Source organism: Lutjanus erythropterus, chromosome 23, assembly GCF_056507025.1.
Source record: "Lutjanus erythropterus isolate fLutEry1 chromosome 23, fLutEry1.hap2, whole genome shotgun sequence".
NCBI lineage: Eukaryota > Metazoa > Chordata > Actinopteri > Lutjaniformes > Lutjanidae > Lutjanus > Lutjanus erythropterus.
Genome location: NC_139339.1, coordinates 21,271,305 through 21,294,064, shown reverse-complemented (window position 1 = coordinate 21,294,064; position 22,760 = coordinate 21,271,305). Strand labels below are relative to the sequence as shown.

At 39.9% G+C, this 22,760-nt stretch overlaps 1 protein-coding gene across 2 annotated transcripts in view; it reads right to left on the bottom strand.

Moving 5' to 3' along the window:
* Positions 1-441: 441 nt before the first annotated feature.
* fgf11a (fibroblast growth factor 11a) overlaps positions 442-22,760 on the bottom strand; it is a 129,438-nt gene continuing 107,119 nt past the window's right edge. For both annotated transcript variants that reach the window (XM_084712382.1, XM_084712383.1), the window contains 2 exons: positions 5,076-5,274; positions 442-1,432 (listed from right to left, as the gene is read on the bottom strand). In XM_084712382.1, the coding sequence (XP_084568508.1) occupies positions 1,290-1,432; positions 5,076-5,274 (342 nt within the window). In that variant the 3' untranslated portion in view covers positions 442-1,289. The remainder of the gene's footprint in view (positions 1,433-5,075; positions 5,275-22,760) is intronic.

The window sequence follows — 22,760 nt, the reverse complement described above, 5'->3', positions numbered from 1 at the left end:
CTGTTAGCATAATGTTGATGAAATTAAAAAAATTAAATAAAAGCACATTTTTCTGTATTTTTGAACAAGAGCGCCGCACTGAGTGACACTGTGTGGCCCCTCTGTGTGGACCTCGGGGGTTTGTGCAATGCATGGCCAGCCACAGTGAAAAAAGCTATTGCAGTGCAATCACAAGCTACACAGTCAGGCTCCATCAGTACCCCATCCCATCTCACTGATGACATCCTCATCATCTCCCACAACCTGCACACACACTCACCACCACCAGCATGTGCATTTGTGAGTGTGTGTGTTAATGCATGTCATTGTGTCAAGTGTGTTAAGTCGTGAGATTATTTTCCGCGGTCGTCACTCATGGATATCAGGGTGCTAAAGTGTGTGTGTGTGTGTGTGTAAATGTCAGTGAAATAATGAGTGTGTGTGTGTGTGTGTGTGTGTGTGTGTGTGTGTGTGTGTGGTTACGGAGTGTGCCGAGGGAGCTCTTGGCCCCTCGTTTAAGGGTCGAAAGATTCCGATCAGACCCAGACTCCATTAACGGAGCCGGAGAGGACGGGAGGGGTTTTCTTGTGCCGCAGAGTGGAAAATTGAGTCCATGTCACAAACTAATCAAATCGCGCCAAAGGTGAATGGAAGAAGAAGGGAACACACGCGCACACACACAAAACACACACAAGCAGGGCTGACAAGTATCCAGGCCACCTCACAAAGTCGCTGACACACACAGAAGATGTGGGCTGAGCAGATGGCCGCAGAACAAAAGTCTGCAAGGGTCTCTGTGACAGCCTCGCGTTAGCATGGCTCCGTGTCATGCTAACATTAGCATGGAACCCTGTGGGGGAATGAAAACAGAACCCATTTGTAAAGTATGTGCTGCAGAGGGACGGATTTGACTGTCGCACCCCTTGTGGTGAAACCAGGAAGACTTTGCTCGGATATTTGGTTGACTGGAAGGACGTCGCTGATGGTGACATGCTATACGATGCTAGGCGACTGTTATTGCTTTTATATCCCAGGCGTGATAATCACATTAAACAAGAAGGTGGAGGGCTGGTGTGGATGGGGGGTCCATGAAGGTAAAAGGGGGGCTTCACACTCTGCCCGGACCTGCTCTTTTTCTCCAACTTTTACACCAGTGCGTTGTGGTACGCAGAGTTCTCGTGGGGTCGGTGTTGCAGGCAGGAGGTGTGTGTGTGGTGGGGGTTAGCCCTAAACAACCCTGTTCAGGTGTCCGCTGGTGCCCAGTGCCCCGTGTCCTCCTCCACCCCTCCTCCCACCCGTGTCTCTGAGCGCTAGGAGGTGGAGGTTTTGGTTTTGGATTGAGGGTCCTTCTTGCCGTTCTGGAGCACGGGTGAGTCACTGGAGGTCTTGGGCGTTTTCCTGGGCGGGCTCTGCTCAGCGACGTCGTGTAGAGAGGGCTCCCTGTACATGGCCACTGTGGAGGGAGAAAGTGGCAAATAGTTAAGATGGGTGACAATATAAGTGTGGGAATGATGCAGAACTAGCTCCTCTGCTGTTTTATTTTCTGATCAACACATCACTCATTCTTGAGAATTAGACAAAAAGTATTTTGAGGAGGTTTATGCTGTAAAATATATTTTAAAAGAACAAACTCTTGACTATTAAGCATTATAATGGGCCCATCTACTAGTGATTCATTTTTTTATTAATTAAATGCAGACATGAACTCTGTCAGATTTTCCATCTACAGAATTGACAAAATGTTACATTTTTTCACTTCACAGCATAGTTGTAGTGAGTAACCATTTTATTTTTTAAGGTTGCTAAGATTTCTCTTAATGCTAATCAAAATACACATTTTTTAAATCATAATTCTTATTTGGCTTGCTAACCAAAAGAAAGCACCTTGACATGTTATGGTTTTATATTATTTAATGGGTTGTCAAAAATTAGAAAGCTTACTAGTGCTTGAGCAGTATTCTTGTCATTTTTAAACCAGGAAGTGAGACAGGTGTCCGTGGGGTATAGCTAAAATCATGTTTTTGTAAAAATCTGATGGAAATCTAGGACAAGACTTCAAAGTACCGTTTTCATTAAAAAAGATCAATTTTTAAACAAAGATGATGGCATATTTTTATACCTGTGTTATCAGTAGGCATTGTTAGTTTTAAACGTTTAAAGCTTTTTACACGTTTTAATTCTTTGAACTTGAGAATTCGAGTCTGGAATGGATAAAATACACAGTAACATTTAAAGCGCAGATACTGTGTTATTTTCACAACCCCAAAAGCAGTTCATGTGTTGCTTTTCGCACTTTGTTATAAATGTCTTTTTGGATACAATGTGAACATCACCTTATTCATTCAAAATGTAAGTTTGCCTCAAATAGATGAGGAACCAGTTGTAGAATCCTGACACTGGATTACTCCCAACCTTTCATTTTTGAGCTGCACTGATTCATATTTTGTATGAGCAATGGATCAAATATGGATGTGTAATGTAACAGAGGTCATTCATAGTGACAGAGACGTGATTTATCACAGACTCTGCGCTTCACCTCAGCTCTGCTAAGAAGCATTTTTTTTGGTTCACTCTCACTGCTTTCATCAACATTGTCTCCAGCAGCAGCAGGCAGTTTCTGCAGGGAAAAAAACAACTGTAGCTACACTACGTGCCTGGACAAAGTTATAAACTTGCCCGTGATCTCAGGGGATCATTTAGCAGCTAAAGAGCTTTGAGAACTTTGTACTAACCGTGTTATCCTTGATGCTTTGGCAATATCATTCATACGGCAATCATGCCAATAACGCCTGTTGAATTTAAGTGAATTGAAACTGAGCCAGATGTTTCCCCCCGGAGCTGGAGGAGACCAAAACAGAGCTTAACGGAGGAAGAATTTTGGACTAACCCACATCAAGTGGACATACACAACTACAGATCAATGACAATGTTGCTTTGTGTCTGTGTAAATTAGCTATAAAAAATGGCCCACAAATAAACCAATTAATGCACCTTTAACCAAGTTCAAAACATTAGTCAGAATAAACAACTGGGAGCAATTATCTCTCTGCCTTTTGCTGCACCTCTGTAATTACAGGACTAGATGTGCACACATCTGCTTTTTTTAAATCTTAGACTTAAGGTGGAGTACTAGGACCATCATTAAGGACTTTTTTTTGTTTTGATTTTGGAGAATAAGTTGAAATGTTGAGGATAAAGTTGAAAAAACATTTCAACTTTATCCCTGAAATTTCAACTAACTCTGATTTATATTTTCTTCTGTCTGGCACTAATACTTAGATAGAATAAATAGGATTTGTCTGAGCTGTTGTAAACGCACCGGAAAAATAGCTGGTTATAAAGTCTCAGAGACAGACATCAAATACCAACATTTTCGGTCAGTAAAGCGTACCGAGCAGAGCAAAACAACAAGAAAATAAGAAAATGTAGGCAGAAGACAGAGTCTCTGCAGATACAGCCAGCAACACACACTTGTTAGTCAGAAGTAAGAATTGAAAGGGATTAAGCTTCTGAGTCTATACATTGTTTTTAAGGACAGCGTTGCAGATTATGCCTTTAAAGTTCACTGCAAAATTAAAAAGAAAAAAACTTCCTCTTCTATTTTTTCCCCTCATGCCTTACCCTAATACTGTAATAAGATTTACCTTACAATGTTTGCAAATGCAAATCTACAATGTCAAGATCAATATCATAAAATAATGTCAATACTTTTTAAGTTATTACAATTCATTAAAAAAACAAAACAAAATGAAAATCCCCGTCTTGTTTGTTTCATTGTCAAGCACTGTGAAGGTACTCGGCCACAAATATTCAAGTGGTGAAGAAAATATAATTTCACACAAAGGCAAATGCCTTTTGACAAAACAATCACAGCTCAAGGTCGACTTACTTTTTCCCTTTTTACTAAGAAAATTGGATTGTTTTGTCAGCCTTTCCACCGCTATTTCAAAGCCAAGATTGAACTTTTATGCTTAATTAAATGTCTGGTTTGTATAGAGCGCCACAGACCTTTTTTCACCGTTTACACAGCAGCCATTTCGATATGAAATACAGGGTGAACACAGGTGTCACCAATGATGCTAATTAGAGTGCTGCTATTGTGCATGGTGGCTGGAAGGGCTGTGCTACACAGGACCTCCGTTAGTATCATTGGTAGCACCTGTGTTGACCCTACTATTTCATGTAAGTATGGCTGCAGTGGAACAAGGGTCTGTAATGTTTGATGTTGACCTGTGGATTCTCAGCAAAAAATCATTAAGATACAATAAGATACATTTCCAGTGTGTTTGGAAGAAAACCAGGTGAAGAAAAGACTGGTACCCAACTGAAACTTACTCCAAAGAACATTTAAAGGGATAGTTTGGATTATTTGTTGTAGAGTTGAGTATGAGATACTTATCAATAGATGGTGGTGGTCATGTGCCCAGTTTGGAGAAGCAGAGAGGGGCACCAACAGGAAAGCTAAGCAATGAACTGTTGTGAATGGGCCAAAAGTTGCTCAAATTGTTTTCTCAAAACTAACCAAACTCCACTGGTAAAATTAGTAAAATTACCTCACATGACACAGGAGTTGCTTATCCACTGCTGCCAAGATAGGTTAGTTTGTTTGTGTTACTGCTGGACTTGTGAATCCAAACTAACATCTGTAAATGCTGAAGTCACACAATGAAACAAACTAGCTAACAGATCGAAGCAGCAGTAGACCAGCAACTTATGTGTTTCTGTAAGGCAAAATTACAGATTTTGCCAATGGAGTTTGGTTGGTTTGGAGATGGCAATATTTGGCTTATGTAACAGTAGTTTCCTATGAGAAAATTGTGTCTGATGGCAAAGTAAAGCAGAGAAAATATTCAAAATATAGTGTACACCTAAAATGAAATTTGAGTTTTTTTGGGGTGGCTAAAATAACTTTTCTTTCTTACTCTCTCTATCCCTTTAAGGTCAAATACTTAATTGCACTGGACACACACAGTACAGTGATGAGCACTCAGCACCAAACATGATGTCAAAATAAAAGCGCTGAGCATGTTGCAGTATTATTCAGGCTGATCCCTGCCTCTGGAACAGCATCTGCAGTATATATTAATCTGTAGTACCTTCGATGAGTTTGGGCAGGAAGTGTGCGGCTCCCTTCGTCTTCTTGACACGGTTCCCTTTCATGACCTGTCCGTCTCGGTTAATACCGATGTACCACGCCCGCCCCGACTGGGTCTGTCTGTACAGGATGGACGAGTAGGTGACGTAGTAGTTCTCAAACACACACTCCTTAAACTTACACTCCGGCGTGAAGTGTTCCTGAAAGAAACAGAGACAGAAGCAAGGTCAAGATCAAGGTTAAAGTGTATTTATATAGCACATTTAAAACAACTAAAAGTGCTGCGCAGGAATAGAACACACATAGAACAGTAAATAATTAATCAGAATAAAAAAAAAACAAAATATGTAGTAATAAGATGATCAAGATGTCAAGCTCAGCTTTTATGGCATTGAGAAGAAGTGAGTCTTTAGCAGCTACTCTAAGGTTTCAAGGGTCTGGGCAGGCCTTACATGAAAAGTTAAACTGTTCCAGAGATTAGGGGCAGCTACCGCAAAGACTCAGTCACCTCTATTTTTATGCCTGGATCATCACAGATCCAAGAACATCTGATTACTCAACCTCAGTGATCTAACTGGGGTATGAATGCATAAAGAATCTGAGCTATAAGGCGATATTGTTGTATATCATCAGGAAAACAATCAAAAGTATGATGAAGAGTACTGAAGAAAACGACCCCGAGGGCAGCATGTATAATGAAAAGAGTAGGGGACCCAAAATGGAGCCTTGTGGGACTCCACAGATAAGCAGCATATACTCCTTTTCCATACATACAGGTATGTATTGGCTTGGCTTGACTCGGTTTGACTCGGCACATCAGCCCAGCATGGCAGGGATTTATATGTTCAATACAAACAGGGCCACCCACTTGAGGGTGTGCCCTTTAATTGAAAAGAGTTTACCTCGAGTTGAGCGTATGTAAAATTGTGGCTTAACACAAATTTTTCACAATAAAGTCCCCCATTATTTTGTTATTTCAAAGCTTTTATTATGATGCAGCAAATCAAGAAATCAAGGGTTTTCAGCAGCAGTAACTTGATACGACTCCTATATGGCTGAAAGGGAACATAAAAATAGTAAGTACATGAAAACAAACAGCGACGTAGGAGGGAAATTAAAGTGTCTAAACAAATGAAAGCTGAACCCAGTCACTTTTAGTAACCTCTTTTGAGTCTTGCAACTCTTGCTTGTTTGAGGGGGGAAAGAGGGGTGTTTTTACAGGTTGGCCATGCTCAGTGAGACATTACTGCAGGTCTGCTTGGAGGCGGGTTGAGCTTGCTTTGGCCGCACTCCAGAGAAGGTCATCTCGGGTGCAACTCAGCACAACTCGAGCGTTAAAAGTGCTAATGGAAATGCAAATCAGCGTGGCACAGTTTGACTTGGCGCTGCCAAAAGTCACCATGGAAAAGCCCCACCTGCAATGAAAAGAGGAGGGGGCCCAGAATGTAGCCTTGAGGAACCCCGCAGAGAAGCTGCGCAGACATCAGGTCAGAGAACGATAATACATTTGGAGCGTCTGCCATTTTTTTGCAATCTCTTCTAGTATTTATATATTTACTCTCCAATTCCAGCAGCTCAGCTGGGAATAGGAGGAGATGGGCCCCACATTTCATCCTGACAGGGTTACAGGAGCATCTGTGGCTGCATCAACACACACACACACACACCGACAAACTCACTCCAACATGTGCACACACCTATTTGCCACATGGACAAAATGGTTCCAAAGCTGGGACGCCATAACTCAAGCTGGGTTCAGTTTACCTGTAACAAACAACAATCAGACGGATCCTTCACCCCCGCCATAGTTTAACGACCCCGCCATCGGCCTTCAGCTCTCACACACACGCACAGCTCTGCATTAGACAATACGTCAACAGCGGGACATCCCCCTCCCTCCGTCTCCTTCTCGTTACAGCTCTCACATATTCCCTCTCTATCTCATATTCTGCCTCTCCTTCTGCACTTCATTCCCTCCATCCCTCCGTCATTTGGTAACCTTGTTGAGGAACAAACCAATTTGCAGGATTGATTTGGAGCCTTGATGTGACGGGTGAGCAGAAAAGGCCTGAATAAGGAGTTCTCTCCCTCTCTTATTCATTTCTCACTCACCCTTCTCACCCTCTCCTCCTCCTCCTCCTCTCCTCCGTCTGCTATCTCTTCTCTCTGTCTGCCACCTCAGGCGCAGGGCCTTAACGCCTGCCTATATCCATTGTAGCGCACATAAACAAGCTAATTACATTGACTGTATCGCCCATTCTTTAATTACACATCCATTCACTTAGGCAGCCATTCATTTCCTCACCCACCCATTAACTTAGCTCTAATAGCACAGATCCAAATCCAAAGGTCTGGAGTCTCTCCGAAGGTGTAATCAGATTGCTATCATTAACCGTGTTTGCACTGCGGTGTGATGCGTCTCATCTTCTCTGCACTCTGTGTGAGTTTGTGGAAGTGTGTGTGTGTGATTTCAGGGGGTGAAACTCTACAGGATTAAAGCCTGCTTTGTAAAGTCTGATCACAAGCTCTCACGCCCCCCAGACAGACATGCTCAAGTTCATTAATTGATTAATTATGAGAATTAAACAGAATCTGGCCGTATGAGTAATGTGTAAGGAGTGTGTGTGCAAATGAGTGGGTGTTGAGGCTGTATCATCACTGATGCATGACCAACCTTGTGCAAAAGAGGTGTTTTTGATTAGCCATTATCATCCTGGGAAACGCGAAGAAGCAACAACCAAGACACAAAGTCTGATTTTCTGATTAAAGACAAAAGTTTGGGTGGCCTTTTACACCGTCTCCTCCTACAGTAGATATTTTTCACAGCAGCCATATTGAAATGAAATAGTACCAATGATACACAGCAAATTAAGAAGAGTTACTTATTTGGTGTTACATTTTTGTGTAATGAGATGCTGTCTGTTATATTTAGATATTGATCTTTCTCATCTGGCACCGGCTCTTTTTTCTACTGTGAGCCACTGTTAATGTTACACTGTAAAGTTCAGAGACACTTTTCCTCTTGAGCTGATAGCTAAGCTAAACAAGCTAATGCTAACTTAAGCAGTGTTCTCAGCATTCTGTATAGAACAACAAAATAATGACCATGCTGTGCTGTTTAAGACTCTAAATAAGCGGGAGAGCATACATTATTCAATATTGTTATTTTTTAAAATGGGTTTCAAATGTTTAATAATTGTGTTTTAACCCAGTTTGACCTCTTTATTTTAGCCAACTTTTTTATCAAGTATTTTGTAGTAATTAACAAAAGATTAAAAGGGATAAAACCTCTTCTATTTTAATATTTGGAGGAAAACATATATGATTGAAACATGCCGTGTGTGTCTAAAACATTTTAAGATAAGTCATGGTTGTAACCACAACAATGAAAAAATTGCAGCTATGAGGCCTAAATTCTTTAAAGAACTTTGCAGAAGCAAAATAATCAAACTCCCCATTTTGTTAAATAAAAGAAACAGATGAAATATTCCAGCTGCTTCTATATCTACTGATAATATCAGACTCTATTTCTGAACCTGAGCTGATACCATGAGGAAACACGTGTAAATGATCTTATATTGATGTGGCCAACACAGAAAATTACCCCGATAATGTTTCATCACAGCCAGGATTCACATCTTAAACACTGTACACATATTGTCTGCTTGTATTACCAATAGTTTGTTTTTTGTAATGTCTCTTTTTATGAACCTATAAAGTCATGTGTGTCTCTGAGCAAAACAGACTCTCTAATCCACCCCTTCAAAAGTGTAGACTGGCCTTTTTAGCCAAGCTATTTCCTCTCCTGTTGTCCCATCAAAGTGTGTACAGTGCTGAGAGCAAATAAAGACTTGTTGTCCTCAGAGTGATCATACATAAAATATATTTAAAAAATGGCTGACAGTAGGTTGCGTCACATTTCAAATAGTTGTTTAAATCTGACACGCTAAAAGGCTGTCAAATATGATCTCCAACCAATAATAATGAGGTGAAATATGTAGTGTGCAGCTTACAGGGAATGGAATGTCATTTTAGTCAATAATAAATGAAAAAATACAAAATAAAACAAATAAATTAATGAATAATCCTGCAATAAAAAAAAAAAATGTAAATATAAACATAATATATAAATGAGTCAATAGAGTTAAATAAGTGAAGGTTTTTATTTATAAAAAGAAAGTCAAGAAACAAGAGACTACTTTTATATATGCTTTTATAGATTTCATGGTTCTATTTTATAAATCCACATTTATTTATTAATTCAAGGGTACTTTTAGGTCAGAATTCTACAACTGAACCAGTTTTTGTGTTTGCAGTAACAGAAGAATGGTCCCGACTTTTCATCATTATACATTTCTTTTCAGCATTTACTAATTTAAAACTATTGCTGTAAAGGGAATTTCAGCCATCACACAGCAAAATTAATTTGAATTAAATTAGTCTTTCTTCACTTCTGTCCCGGCCAGAAGCCAACCACATGCACTTAGTCACAAACACACACTCAGGGTGCCATCAGCAATGCAGCTTTATGGGATAACACACTATTAAGCAGTCGTTTATAGAGACCCATTATTCACACAGCAGACACACAGGGGACAGATGCACATCTGTCTGCACAGCGTTTACTCTCAGTTCACTGATCACTTCCTCTCTATCAAAAGCTGACTTCCTTACACCTACATCATCTAACAAGATACTGAAGAAAAGCATCCACTAAATTAACAGTGAAATCTAACTGTCACCTGAGTCCAATAACCCTCCTTCCTCTCAACTGAGAGACGAACTAGACTTTATTATCACTGCTGCAATTCCTCTTGTGTTCAGCAGGGGCTGCTGCAAACACACACGGCTTCCTGTCACTGCTGCTGCTGCTGATGATGATGCTCCAGAATGAACTTGCGCCTGCTTGCCACTCCATAATGCTCAGCTCTCTCCGAAGGGCCTCTTTTAGCATGCTAAAAACCACTCCAGTCGCACAACAGCCGCAAATCCACACAAGGGATTTCTCTCTGTGCTGCTTTTCATGAACCAAACTACAAGTTGAATTGTAGATTATAAGCAGAATTTGCCAAAACATCCCATCATGTTGTATTCTGTGATTTAGGATTATAAACCTAATGTAACAACAATGCCATATGATTTAGATGGCCTATTAGCAGCTCCAAAAGCTGTTTTAAATGTCTTCTTATATAAATTAATCCTCATTTCACAACATTTCTTAACTTTCATTTGCAAAGGATATATCTTCAGCGTAGATGTGGACAATTCAGCAGTGTAACATTAAAATATTTGTCAGAATCGATGAGAAAAACAACGGGAAAACAAGCTTATGAATGTAGAGACAGTAAAAAACGTACACACCTGTATTGAGCAAAATAATCACGTTCCTTGAACAAAGTTAAGTGAAAGACTCAACTCATCTGTGCTTTATAATGCGTATCTTCTCCAGTTGATCGATTAAAACAGTCTGCCAGGTGCTGCCAGGCAGCCACTTTTTTCTGGGCTGTTGTCCTTTTTTAATCTATTATTTGGCCATATTGCTTCGTTAGTTCAGCCAACAAGTTTTTCTCAAAGGAGGAGAAATTAGAGCTTGTCTGTCATGAGCCTAAGCTAGCTGACTTTTTAGCTAGCTAGCAAACAATGTAATATTTTATTAATGGATACGGAGCAGACAAAATATGTACTTGGTCTGCCAGTATGCAATTTTTTAAAATTCATTTTAATTTAAGTAGGCAAACATCTCCATATTGATGAAACACTTTAATTTCAGTTTAAACAAATAAATGAACTTGTGAATAACTTTAAACCTGGTTTTGCTAAACTTTGATTAGAACCAATCTTAGATTAAAGTAATCGTTATTGCAACACAGTCTAAATTTGGGGTAGACAACTATACAACCCTCTGTTACATATATATAGTTTTAGAGGAGATAAGTAGATTGTGTGTGTTCAGGTGTGTGTGTGTGAGGTTGTTTAGGTATGTGGGTGTGTGTGTGTGTGTGTGAGGGTGTGTACATCCACTCAAGCGTGTCTGCTGTTGTGACAGAGAGACATGACGGATCCCTCTTACATCAGTGGGAGGCCACCCGGCGCCAGATGACATGCATACACACAGACACACACACAGACACACACACACACACACACACACACACACGCACACACGCTCACAACATCAACAGTGACGGATGGAGCGGTCGCCTCCCTCATCACTCACTCCCACAGACAGAGGAGAGGAAGAGAGGGATGGAGGGAAAGAGAGGGAACAGCGGCAGGAAAGAAAGGACAAGATGAAACAAGAGGAAGAGAAGAAAGAAAGAAATGAGGAAAAGACGGCACGAGAGACGAGGAAGGAGACACAGGGACAGTACAGACGGATTATTCTCCAGTAATGACACATGTCTCATTTCCATCCGTTGACACCTAAAGACATTATTCAGCCGTGTTCACAGGCACACGGCTGCCATTAACCATTGAGTCTCCTGTGCGCTCAGCTGGGGAATTGATTCTATGTAAGACCTCTGTGAAAAGTCAATAGGCATTAGTCCAGAAAAAAACCTGGATTAGGCTTTGATTGGACACGGTGACGCGGCGACGCGACCGAGCGTGAAGAACTTAAAACGGCTTACAAGCTGCGATCGGGCAAGCACAGGTTAATCCAGGGGCTTTAAGTCGCAGACACTTATCGACCGCGTCCCAGAGGACAAATGTATTTCACTGCGTCAATAGAGCACATGTGTGTGTGTGTGTTTGTACAGTACATGACAGGAGGAATACACCAGATGTGTTAAATTTTTCACAGCTTTCAGTGAATGATGTCTGCATTTACACGTGTCAGAAAGTACAGCTGATCAATACTGGGAGGGTGGATGGCCTCATTCAAGCAAAATGGGTGTCTGTAGGCCACTGCCAATGTTCACGATCAATCACATAGATAGATATATTAGGCTGATGAGCTTTAAATTCAGCAGGGGTGGGACAATGTCATTGTTTTGCAAGTCTAAATTCAGTCTCGAGTCATTGCTATGAAGTCCTGACTCAAGTCCCAACGTAGGACGGATAAGGCTGCGGTCAAGACCAACATGTCCCAAGTCTGTTCGAGTGCTAACTATTTCAAGCAAGTTTACTGAAGTTAACTAAAGCTAAACTAAAAACTGAGAACTAAAACAACCGCAACATTATCTTTAGTTTTAGTCTTTGTCAATTTGGTTAAATTTGTCAACGTAACAAGCATGAAGAGGCTTTGGTGCAGATGTTCATTTAGAGAGGCATGTCTACATGACTGAGTCAGCTGCCTTCATAAGTCTTTTGTTTATAATTGTAATGTTTCTATTTTCTATTGTAATAACTAGTCTAAACTTCTTAAATCCAGCCCTGACAAACACACAGATTATTTAAAAAAAGCCCTAAAACATATACTGACACTAATTTAATTGATTTATTAAATTAAATTAAACTAAACAAAAACTTAACTTTACACACAGGGAACAAACTGCAACTAAACTGAACTGAAAAAAGAAAATAAATATTTATATTGTTACGTGCCAGTCAGGAAAGGCACTTGTTTCTTGTTTTTCCCTCCTGTCTGCCCTTTCTCCCCTCCCCCTCCCCTCTTGTCTCCAGGTGCTAATGGAGAGGCTCCTCATTGGCTGACATGGGAGGGTAATCAGCCGATTGAGCTCACCTGGGCCTCTGGGCTTAAAAGCTGGGCCCTCTGCTCACTCTGGCTCTCCCTTCCTCTAGCTGGCATCGACCTGGTGGTCTTTGTGGGTTGTGTTACATTCTATGGTAGCTTTAGGTTAATAAATTATTCTTGTTTTTTCTTTAACCCCTTGTGTGGCCTCCCCCTTCTTGTTGTTGCATTCATTGAGCCAGTTTGTAACTATATATATATATATATATATATATATATATATATATATATATATATATATATATATATATATATATATATATATATATATATATATATATATATATATATATGGGCTTCCAGATGTGTTTTGGGTCTCTAGATGCTGTCTAAGAAATTGTAACTTCTGGGGACCTGTGTTGCAAAAGTGCCACCCCAAAATAAATAATTACAAAAGTAAAATGCTATTTAGACATTACTACATCCGTAACAGTCACGCACTAACATAATATATAATAGTTCAACACTCACAGGGGCAATTGTATGCATAAATCAAACATTTTCATTTCAGGCCTTTGTCTTGCTGTGACATATTTTTACATTATATTGTTGCTGCTTTGACTTAAATAAAGAATTTGAATATTGCTCCCACCACTGTGTGCATGTCGCCATCCATTTGCTTCTTAATTAATAAATAAAAAACGTATATATAAGTGTTAAGTTAGAATTTAATATTGTTTAAATATAAACTTCCAGTTTCATTTAAATCATATTTACATTTTTTCGATGAGTTTTATGTTGTTCTTTGTTGTCTGGGGATCAGATACACGCCATGATAAAGGTCAAAGGGTCAAGTTTGCTTCACAAGTTCCAGTCCGTCAGCCGACTGTCTGTCAGATCACATCTCCAGTCTGCCCGTCTCTGTGCTGTCTCTGCTGTCTCTTCATCTCACAATCCAATAAAAAAGAAACTGTCGTTAAAATATCCTGCGGGGGGAAAAAAGCGTAAAGGGATGGCCGGGGTTATAAAAATATATTGGATTGATCATGAATTGAGAGCTGTTTTCTTTCATCCAAAAAGCACTCGCTTTTTCTGTGGGCAGAAGTAGTTTAAGATTCTGACACGACACAAAAAATCAGCTTTAATGGCTCCAAGAAGAGATCTGTGTGTGATGAAACTATATGTCAAGAATTTTATATCATAACTGTACATCTGAAGAGCTGAGATGAGTCAATATGAGTGTTATTTGATGCACTTAAGTGGAATCAACTAATCTTTTCTCATTAACTTGTAAATATAAAATTTCAGATCAGGTTGATTACATTTAAAATTTATAGTATTAATATTCAGAACACCTTGGAACTTATAAATGTGAATTCTGAAATCTTTCAACTTTACATGATGGGTTGAATGAAAGTGCTGTACAGAGTTAAATCAACTCATTAAGTTTCTAAAGAAACACGATCAGCATATTAGCAGACTTCCCAGCATGCACTGTTGAAGAGTCAAAACTGTCCCTATTTTTTAGAGTTTCAAACAAAAAGGTAAAAGGAAATTCAGTTTCTTTGTATCCTCTAAAAAAGTTTAGACAACTCAAAATTTCAAGGTAGTTTTGCACTCCCTTCAAACTCCTTAAGTTTTGAAATAAACAAAAAAGTTTTGCCGATCCATAACCTTAAGTTGACATAATTAATATACTTTTCCTCTTCAGATGCACTTTAATCTTTCAGTTTTAGAAACTCAATAAATAAAAAAAACTCAAAAAGTGGGTCTCTGAACTGTATTTGGGTGCCAGAAAATTTAACTGAAAATCTTAAAATATTAGCCATTATTCAGTTTTACTTTAATGAGTACAACTTAATTGATATCAAGTTTATTTGTTCTGAATCATTAAAAACTATCTCAAAGTTTATATTTACAGTGTTTTGCTACAGCTGTGAGTGTGACTTTTATAAAATCACTGATTAATAAAGTTATAAGCAAATATCTTAATCAGAACTTGAAGCAGTGGGATTACAGGATTTTGGCTGAGGATAAACGTAAGAGTGAAATAAAGTGGGCCGTTTTCGTCCCTGAATAGTGAATGATGAAATATTTACCTGCAGATGCAACTCTTGTCAGAATGATAAGAATCAGCACTAAAAGCACACAGAGCAAGGTTAGCCTTACAGAAACTTATTTACCAGCAAAGCTGATTGTTATCTGAGCAAATGAGCAGAAAAAAACAACCTTAATTGAGGACAAACAGCTGAGGAAGCATCACAGGAGCTTGCAAAATAATTGTCTAAAGATAGGAGTAATTATCATTTATTAATTTATGCACAACGTGTAGCCCCGCTGGCATTCTCTGTTACTGTTATCATCAGCACTGCTCTTTCAAATGCTCTGCAGAAACCATCACTCAGCATTTAGGGAGGAGAACTCAGAAACTGTCTACACAAAAACTTCCATTTCCAAGGCAGCATTGTATTCTCCGGAGGATAAACTAGCCAGCTCAAGTGTTACATCTACAAGCGTTAAGTGAAAAACAGCCTCTGTCATTCAGAGCAAGTTTGTCAAGTCCAATATTAGCACCCAGCAAACAGTTTTGTTCGCTTGTGTTTTAAAAGCAAAATTTTTCTGGTTGACTTGCATTACAACTGGTAAGCCGTGCTCTTTCCACAGGAAAAAAAAAAAGATGCTTCACTCTGAAACAAAGGATGTGTCATCTTCACTGTGGCTGTGACTCTGCTGTATCATTGTAGGAGAGCAAAAAATGACAAGAGCAGCAAACAACTGTGGTTCATATTCTAAAGGCCCTATCAGTATTTTTTTGGGTATTAACATATAAGCTATAACTGGGTCTGTGTTCACTAGCCAGTCGCTACTTTGTCTGTCTGCTGTTTGCTGCTGAGCAGATAAAGTACAGTGGTGACTGCTGCCAGCTGCTTCTGAAAAGTAGGCAGTGAGAGTGAACCAAGTAACATCAAATACGTGGGTCATCAAACCAAAACATGAGCCAAAAGTTGCTAAAATGCAGAGTCGGGTGCTTATTCTTTGTGGGTGCCTCATAACGAGAATCTTCTTTCACATGCACAGTCATGTGATTGTTAACATAAAGAATTATCATAGCAGCTTTAAAATGCCTTTAAAACAATGAAATTCTGCAGAGGTGTGGACTTGGGTCACATGACATGACTCAAGCCTGATTCAAGTCACAGATTTGATGACTTTGAGAAGTCAGAAAAGACTTGCAACTTGACTTAGACCATGACAAATATGACTTATGACTTCAGTTGGAATGGATTTGAAAATACTTGATACATGCACTCAAGCCCAAAGAAAAGGGCAACGATTTAAAAAGTGATTTATTTTCAAATACTAATGTTGAGTTGAAACTTAATTTCCCAGACCAAATTTGTTTGAACCAATCCAACAGCATTAAGTCAAGTTGTAGGAAAGAACCTTGGAGAGCTAATGTGACATTACAGATGATAATTTCACGCACAAAACTTATGTGGTGGTCAGCAAAAAAAAGAAAACAAAAAAAAAATGCAGTATCTTAAACATGCAGTTAAAAAATTACAGATGGAGACACGATATCTTCCAGCTTCATTGAGATTGCATAAAAGACTGTAAATTGAGGCTAATGTTAACACAGTTAGGGAGCTCATGCCCATTAGCTTAAAATTAGCTTAACAGCTGAGTAACTAAGTAATTAAGTGAGGCTGGAAACTCATTATGACTTGTTTAGGACTGGAAACTCAAAGTTTAGAGCTTGGGACTTGACTTGGGTCCCATCAGTCTTGACTTGTGACTTGAGATTTATTCGTGACATGCAAAACAAAGACTTGAACCACCTCTGGATTTGTGAACATCTAAAGCTGAGCAAAGTCACCTTGAAACTTTGCTAAACCATGTGATATGATTGAAAGCTCCAGAAAAGCTACTAATATGAGCTTGTTTTGTCAGTTGCTGTTTCAAATGTCAAGAATGAACGTGGGAGAACTGCCTGGATAGTTGGAATTAACGGTGACAGCTAGCAGAAAAAGCATATTGTGTTCACTTTTTAAAACAGTGTTAGAAGTGTGTTTGAAAAGTTAAGACCACAGTGATTTCTGAATGATCTGACAGTTCTCCCAGCCCACCATGAATCAAATAGACCTCCTAACAACCTCACCGCTGGCTTTAAAGGTCTTTTCTCCATCTTTCTCTGTTTGATTTCCACCTCTCGGCCTTTCTACGATCTTGTGAACTCTCATGAGTGTCTGCGAGTTGCTGACCGACAGAGAGGAGAACAAAGTTTTAAGCAGTTCGGGCGGAGAGGAGTCCTCGCCTGTGCCAACATTCTGGCATTTACAGGGACGCCCTGAGGAGCACTGGAGCTCGACCAGAGCTGATGCGCTCATAGCATCCAGAAAACACACACACACACACACACACACACACACACACACACACACACACACACACACACAATTTTGTTTCCATCACTTCAGAGGACATTACACTGACTTAAATTCATTTTCTGGAGACTTACCCTAACCCTACCCATGCTGACTATCTATCTAACCCCCTAACTCTGTAACCCCCTAATCCTAACCCCATCCCAAGTCTTCACCCTAAAATTTAATGAGTTATGTTATAGCAGTTTGCTGTTTGTCCCCGTAAGACCCCACAATGTGAGCGACAAAACAGATTAAAGTCCCTACAACATGAGTAACACACTGAAAATTAAATGATTTTAAATGAAAATATTCTCATATTAACCATTATTCACTTATACTTTCATAAGTTTATTCAGTCATTTTTGAAATACAATATTTAAAGGTTTCTAAACCTCAAACTTAGAGAGTTCAAACATCTATTTGAAAATTTGAGTTTTCTCAACTTTATCATTTTTACAGTATAATTTTTTGACAGACTGAAGAGATTTAGGTTCAATTTACAATCTCAAGCTTATTGAACACATTTTTTTCAAACACAACTGAATTAATCAGTTTATCTGTGAACATTTCCTTTCAAATTCAGTCTACTTAAAATTTTAGGGTTACAACAGATTGTTCATAACTTATATTTTTATACATACCCTAATGTACTCATGCTGACTACCTACCTAACTCTGACCTAAATCCAAACCTAAGAGAAACTAACCCTGCTTTTGGTCCCCATAAGGCAGGCTGGTCCCCACGAAGTGGGTGACCTAACAGATTTAAGTCCCCACAACATCAGTAATACACATCCACACACACATACACAGTTGTGTTTCCAAGACAACAATAATGAGTACTTGCCTAACCCTAACCCTGACCCTAGTCAGGCGATTTAAGTTATGGGGACTTTAGTTTGGTTCTCATATGGCAGGCTGGTCCCCACAATGTCAGTGTGTAAACAAAGACCCCAGAACATGACCAATACAGATGTAAACAGACATGTTTATGATATCTGGCGGCACATAAGGACAAATAAACAAGATATGTGCATGAAACAGCCTTTTGATACAAACACACAGATGAATGAGTGGATATGAAAAACACACATACATACACACATATGCTGTAATGAGAACAGCTGGAGAGGGTGCAGGCGGGTGCACAAGGGAAGAAGAAGCAGGGAGGGAGGGAGGGATGTCCTCTGCTTCTCACCTTGACTGCCAGACCCTCGCTGTGCGTTTGGGGATTTTCCAAAGGGAACCAGAGATAACCTGCCTTACCTCCACGCTGCATTTTTCATCTCTCCTTCTCTACTTTTAACTTATCTCCCTTTCCTCCCTCTGTCTATCTATCTTTTTTCCTTCTCGCCTCTTCCTCTCAGTATCATCCTCCATCCTTCATGTTTCCTCCCATCTCCTTCCTCAAGGCCACGTGTGTCTGCACGCTTCTGCTGCCACATCAGAGGAGGAAGGTGTGTTTGCGTGTGTGTGTGTGTGTGTGTGTGTGTGTGTGTGTGATGAGTGGGGGGTCGATCAGAGTGCGAGAAAGGAAGGAGAGCAGAGGAAAGGAAACAAGAGTGCTGACTCAAAGAAAAAAAGACAAGCGGTTTCTGATTCGATGGGCGGGTGAGGAAGGTCAGAGGAGAGGAGTTGGAGGCGAGAGGAGGTGTGAGGGTGCGGGGGAGTGTGTGTGTGTGCAGGCAGCTTGGTCCTCTCAGGTCATACAGTAAGAAGACTTTGTTGAAAGCTTTGTTGAGGGAGCTGACTAATTGCCAGTTTGCCACCTGTCAGGGGTGTGTGTGTGTGTGTGTGTGTGTGTGTGTGTGTGTGTGTGTGTGTGTGTGTGGACAGTAACGTGTAAAGAATAGGGGCCAAGGAGTACTTTTATATACTACATGCGCACACTGTCTACACTAAAATCTTGTGTACAGTAAATGGCGGCACTTATGTGAATAGTATTATTTTGCAGTCAAAAAGTCTGTTAATGATGATGTTGTAATAATGTCATAAATGCAATAAATTATTCAATTTTGAATTGACAGTAATGAATGTTTATTTCTCACCTAAATTGTGTTCAGAAACAGATTTTGGTTTACTATTGTCGAAACGTAAGAGCAAGTTTCCAAAACAGCCGCCATGTTGGTCTGATTTGAAATCTGGGAGAAGACAGCCCGCAAGTGAAAGTCTTTGTCCAGTTGTGTATTGGTTTCCAAGGAGATCACCTGTCAATCATCTACCTAGTCAAGTGCCCATGACGCATCGAAGTGGCGCCACCTCTCACATCAAGAAACGCCACTATGGACGACATCCCAGATTGACTATTTGAAGTGCTATAAAGCAGATCCTTATTTTGTTTGTATCTCGCACAAAAACATGTGAGTTATACGATACACAATCCAGCAACTATCATAATGTCAGTGTTTTCAAGCCTTACAACATAAAAAATATGAAGACAAACAGGTGAAATAAGTTGTACAGTAACTCAGAAACTAATTCCTCAAACAATATTATTGTTCTGGCAAACTCCATGGACTGTGTGCTGTGACGCTGTCCAAGGTGCTGATCCTGCTGCTGGGAGCTATCCTGGGTTCTCACCCTCTGCCAACAGTTGGAACATTCGGCAAATTAACTTGACATGCCATATCTTTAACTTCACCTGTTTCCTATACTGTATATACATATAGGAACAAGTTAAAGATGCTGCAGGCCTGTCCAGTGCTCTCAATGGAAAGACAACCACATAACAGGAGATAATTTGAAAAATTAAGTGTACTGGAGCATAAAGCAACAAACTTTATTCAGCGATTAATGTTTCAGCACTAGATACGTCTTCATCAGAGTCAAATAGACCAGATACTTGGTTCTGTTTGATTCTGATAAAGACGCATCTGATGTCTGATGTCACTGAATAAGGTTCCTTGCCTCAGTTTGGTTCACTCTTGTAGCTCCTGTAGCATTGATTTCAACCTCAGCAGGCAGTTATTTGCAACACAAAAATAAAAAACTTGAATAACCAGCTGTATGCTACCTGCCCAGTACCTAAACCCAGTAGAGTTGCAATGATTAATCAATTATTAAACGAATCATCAACTATTTTTACATCAATCAATCAGTTTGAGTCATATTTTAAGAATAAAGTATAGTGTGATATTTTATAAACTGAACAACTATTAATCAATTAATCGAGAAAATAATCGACTGATTAATCAACTATAAAAGTTAGTTGCGTGCCCAAAACTCAGACAAAGACAAAATACATAGACTGGTGAGCAGAGTCAAGCATTTAGCAATTAAAGACATTTCTGTCAGGAGCTGGTGTTGACCAAAACCAGAGCTAAAATGAAATAGAATACTGGACTTAAATTCACAAAAACACAACTTCAAATTAATCTCTTTACTTACCATGTTGTCAGGTGGCTATTAATAAACTTTTTTTCTGTTCTCATAAGTTAGCAACGAACATTCCTTGTAAAACTTCTCCAAGTATCTCCCTGCATGAATCGTGTGACCTACTCTTCACAACAGCTCTGCGGGAAAACCAGTGAACTAAATATGTTGAGGAGACGCGCACGCGCTCTCCCTCTCACACACTTTGTGTCTCCACAGAGAACGGACCTGCTCGTTTTCACAGAACACAGCGTAATGATGGATGTGCTAATATTACCAATGACCATCCATCCTAAATAGCTGGTTTTGTAAGACATGGCAGCAAAATGCCACCACATGAAATTTATACAGCACAAATTCACTCATATTAAGAAAATCATTTGCAGTAAAATGCTTGTTTTGTGCCTATTTATGCTTGAAATCCTATAAATTATCATATAAAATGTATCTATGCATACACCTGTACATGTATTCCTGTCTTCTTGTGTGTGTGTGTGTGTGTGTGTGTGTGTGTGTGTGTGTGTGTGTGTGTGTGTGTGTGTGTGTGTGTGTGTGTGTGTGTGGATTGTTAACACTGATCAGGATGCAGAACAGAGCTCTCCCCTCTCAGCTCATTGGGACAGTCGTAACTCTTGTCAAAATGCAGCCAGGCTATTGTGTTGGCTCTGGATGTAGCTGCGGCATTTTGAGGTGAGGGATATGAAATCCTGCCTCATGTCACCTCCTCTCTTACTTCCTCATCGTTCATGATGCCCCACATCTTCCTCTACCCATTGCCCCGTCCTTTCTTTCTCATCTCTTCCTCATATCTACCCTTCCTTGCTCCCCTGGTCTCCCGCCCTCCCTCCTCCTCTCCTCTCTGAGGTTGGTCATGTGAGCAGAGGTGTTCCCTATTTAGCGGTCGGTGCCTCTGTGCATCTCTAAAGGAGTCCCCAGTGGAGAGCTTAGAGGAGGCCACAAACAGTGCAGAGAGCAGGGAGGGAGGGGAGGGAGACCGAACAACAAGCAAGGTAGAGGAATGGGAGCACCAGGAGGGGAGATAAATGGAAGTAGAGGGTGATCAGGGAATGAATAAGCATGTATTTGGTGACATGGGGACTGCTTGCAGAAGCAGTTGGTTAGTAGCTGCTATAGCACTATTCAGCACAATTTTGTCCCAGGCCTTTTTCTATTTCCTCTGCGCTTTTTGTGTAGTCAACCTTTACATTTCATTCCCAAAATTCTACATCATGTCATTCATAAAATGTTTTAATGAAGAGCGGTAAAAGGTGTCAAAGCTAACTAGCTTGGTAACTGTTAGTGAGTTTTTTCACTTGGGTGAAGGTTTGAGCAGATGGATGGCTCAGTTGTTTTTTGTAGACATGACGACAGAGTTGTCACATCATAAAATAGATTTTTCTAAACGGTGACGTTTGGAAGACAAATGATGTTAACCTATTGATAATAGCGTCAGATCAGAAAACACATCTATCTGTCGATTTGAAGGGCATCCTTTAATTTGGCACTGCCTTTTGAAAGTTGGAGATTCAAATCATCAGTCAGAGACCCCTCAGTCCACTGAGATTCTTCAAGTTAAGCAGTTTTGTTTTTCCTTTGGTCAGTCAGTGTGCATTGCAATAACAGGATAAAACAAATACAAGCTGACAAAAACACACAGGGAGAACATTTCAACGAGGAATTACAAAATAAGGACAATCATAAGTATATATTAGCGGGCGCATTTACTAAAAAATCCTTGTGGCAACGTGCTGGTGGTTAACTGATGACAGAACATAAAATGAGCAATGCAACAAGCTGTAAACTTTACAAACCCAAGTCTCTAAGTCACCTTAACTCACAAAACTAACTGTGAAGGAAGTGAAGAAGAGTGATAGAAACAGAGCGCAGGTGACACGCTGTCAGCCTCTTCATCCCAGCGCACTGCAGAGCGTGCAGGACAGGTGACGCTCGCTTGACTGGACTCACGAGTTTTGTTTCTCTTTTCTGTTTTCGTCTTGCATTACAGGCCGATCAAAACAGCATGTAAAATGACAATATTTGTAATATTGGTGATCTACTAATAAAAGCATAGCTAACTGTCTGCATTAAACATGGAACATTGTTATAATGTTGTACAATGAAAATGTTTGCTCAGGCATGCCAACATGCTACTGATGCACAATCTGTAGCTATCTTTGTCTCGGCCCTGAAATGATGCTTGTGAAAAGAGGTGGAAAATGGGTTTTATTTCTGCCTCCCTTCCTCCCCACTGATGA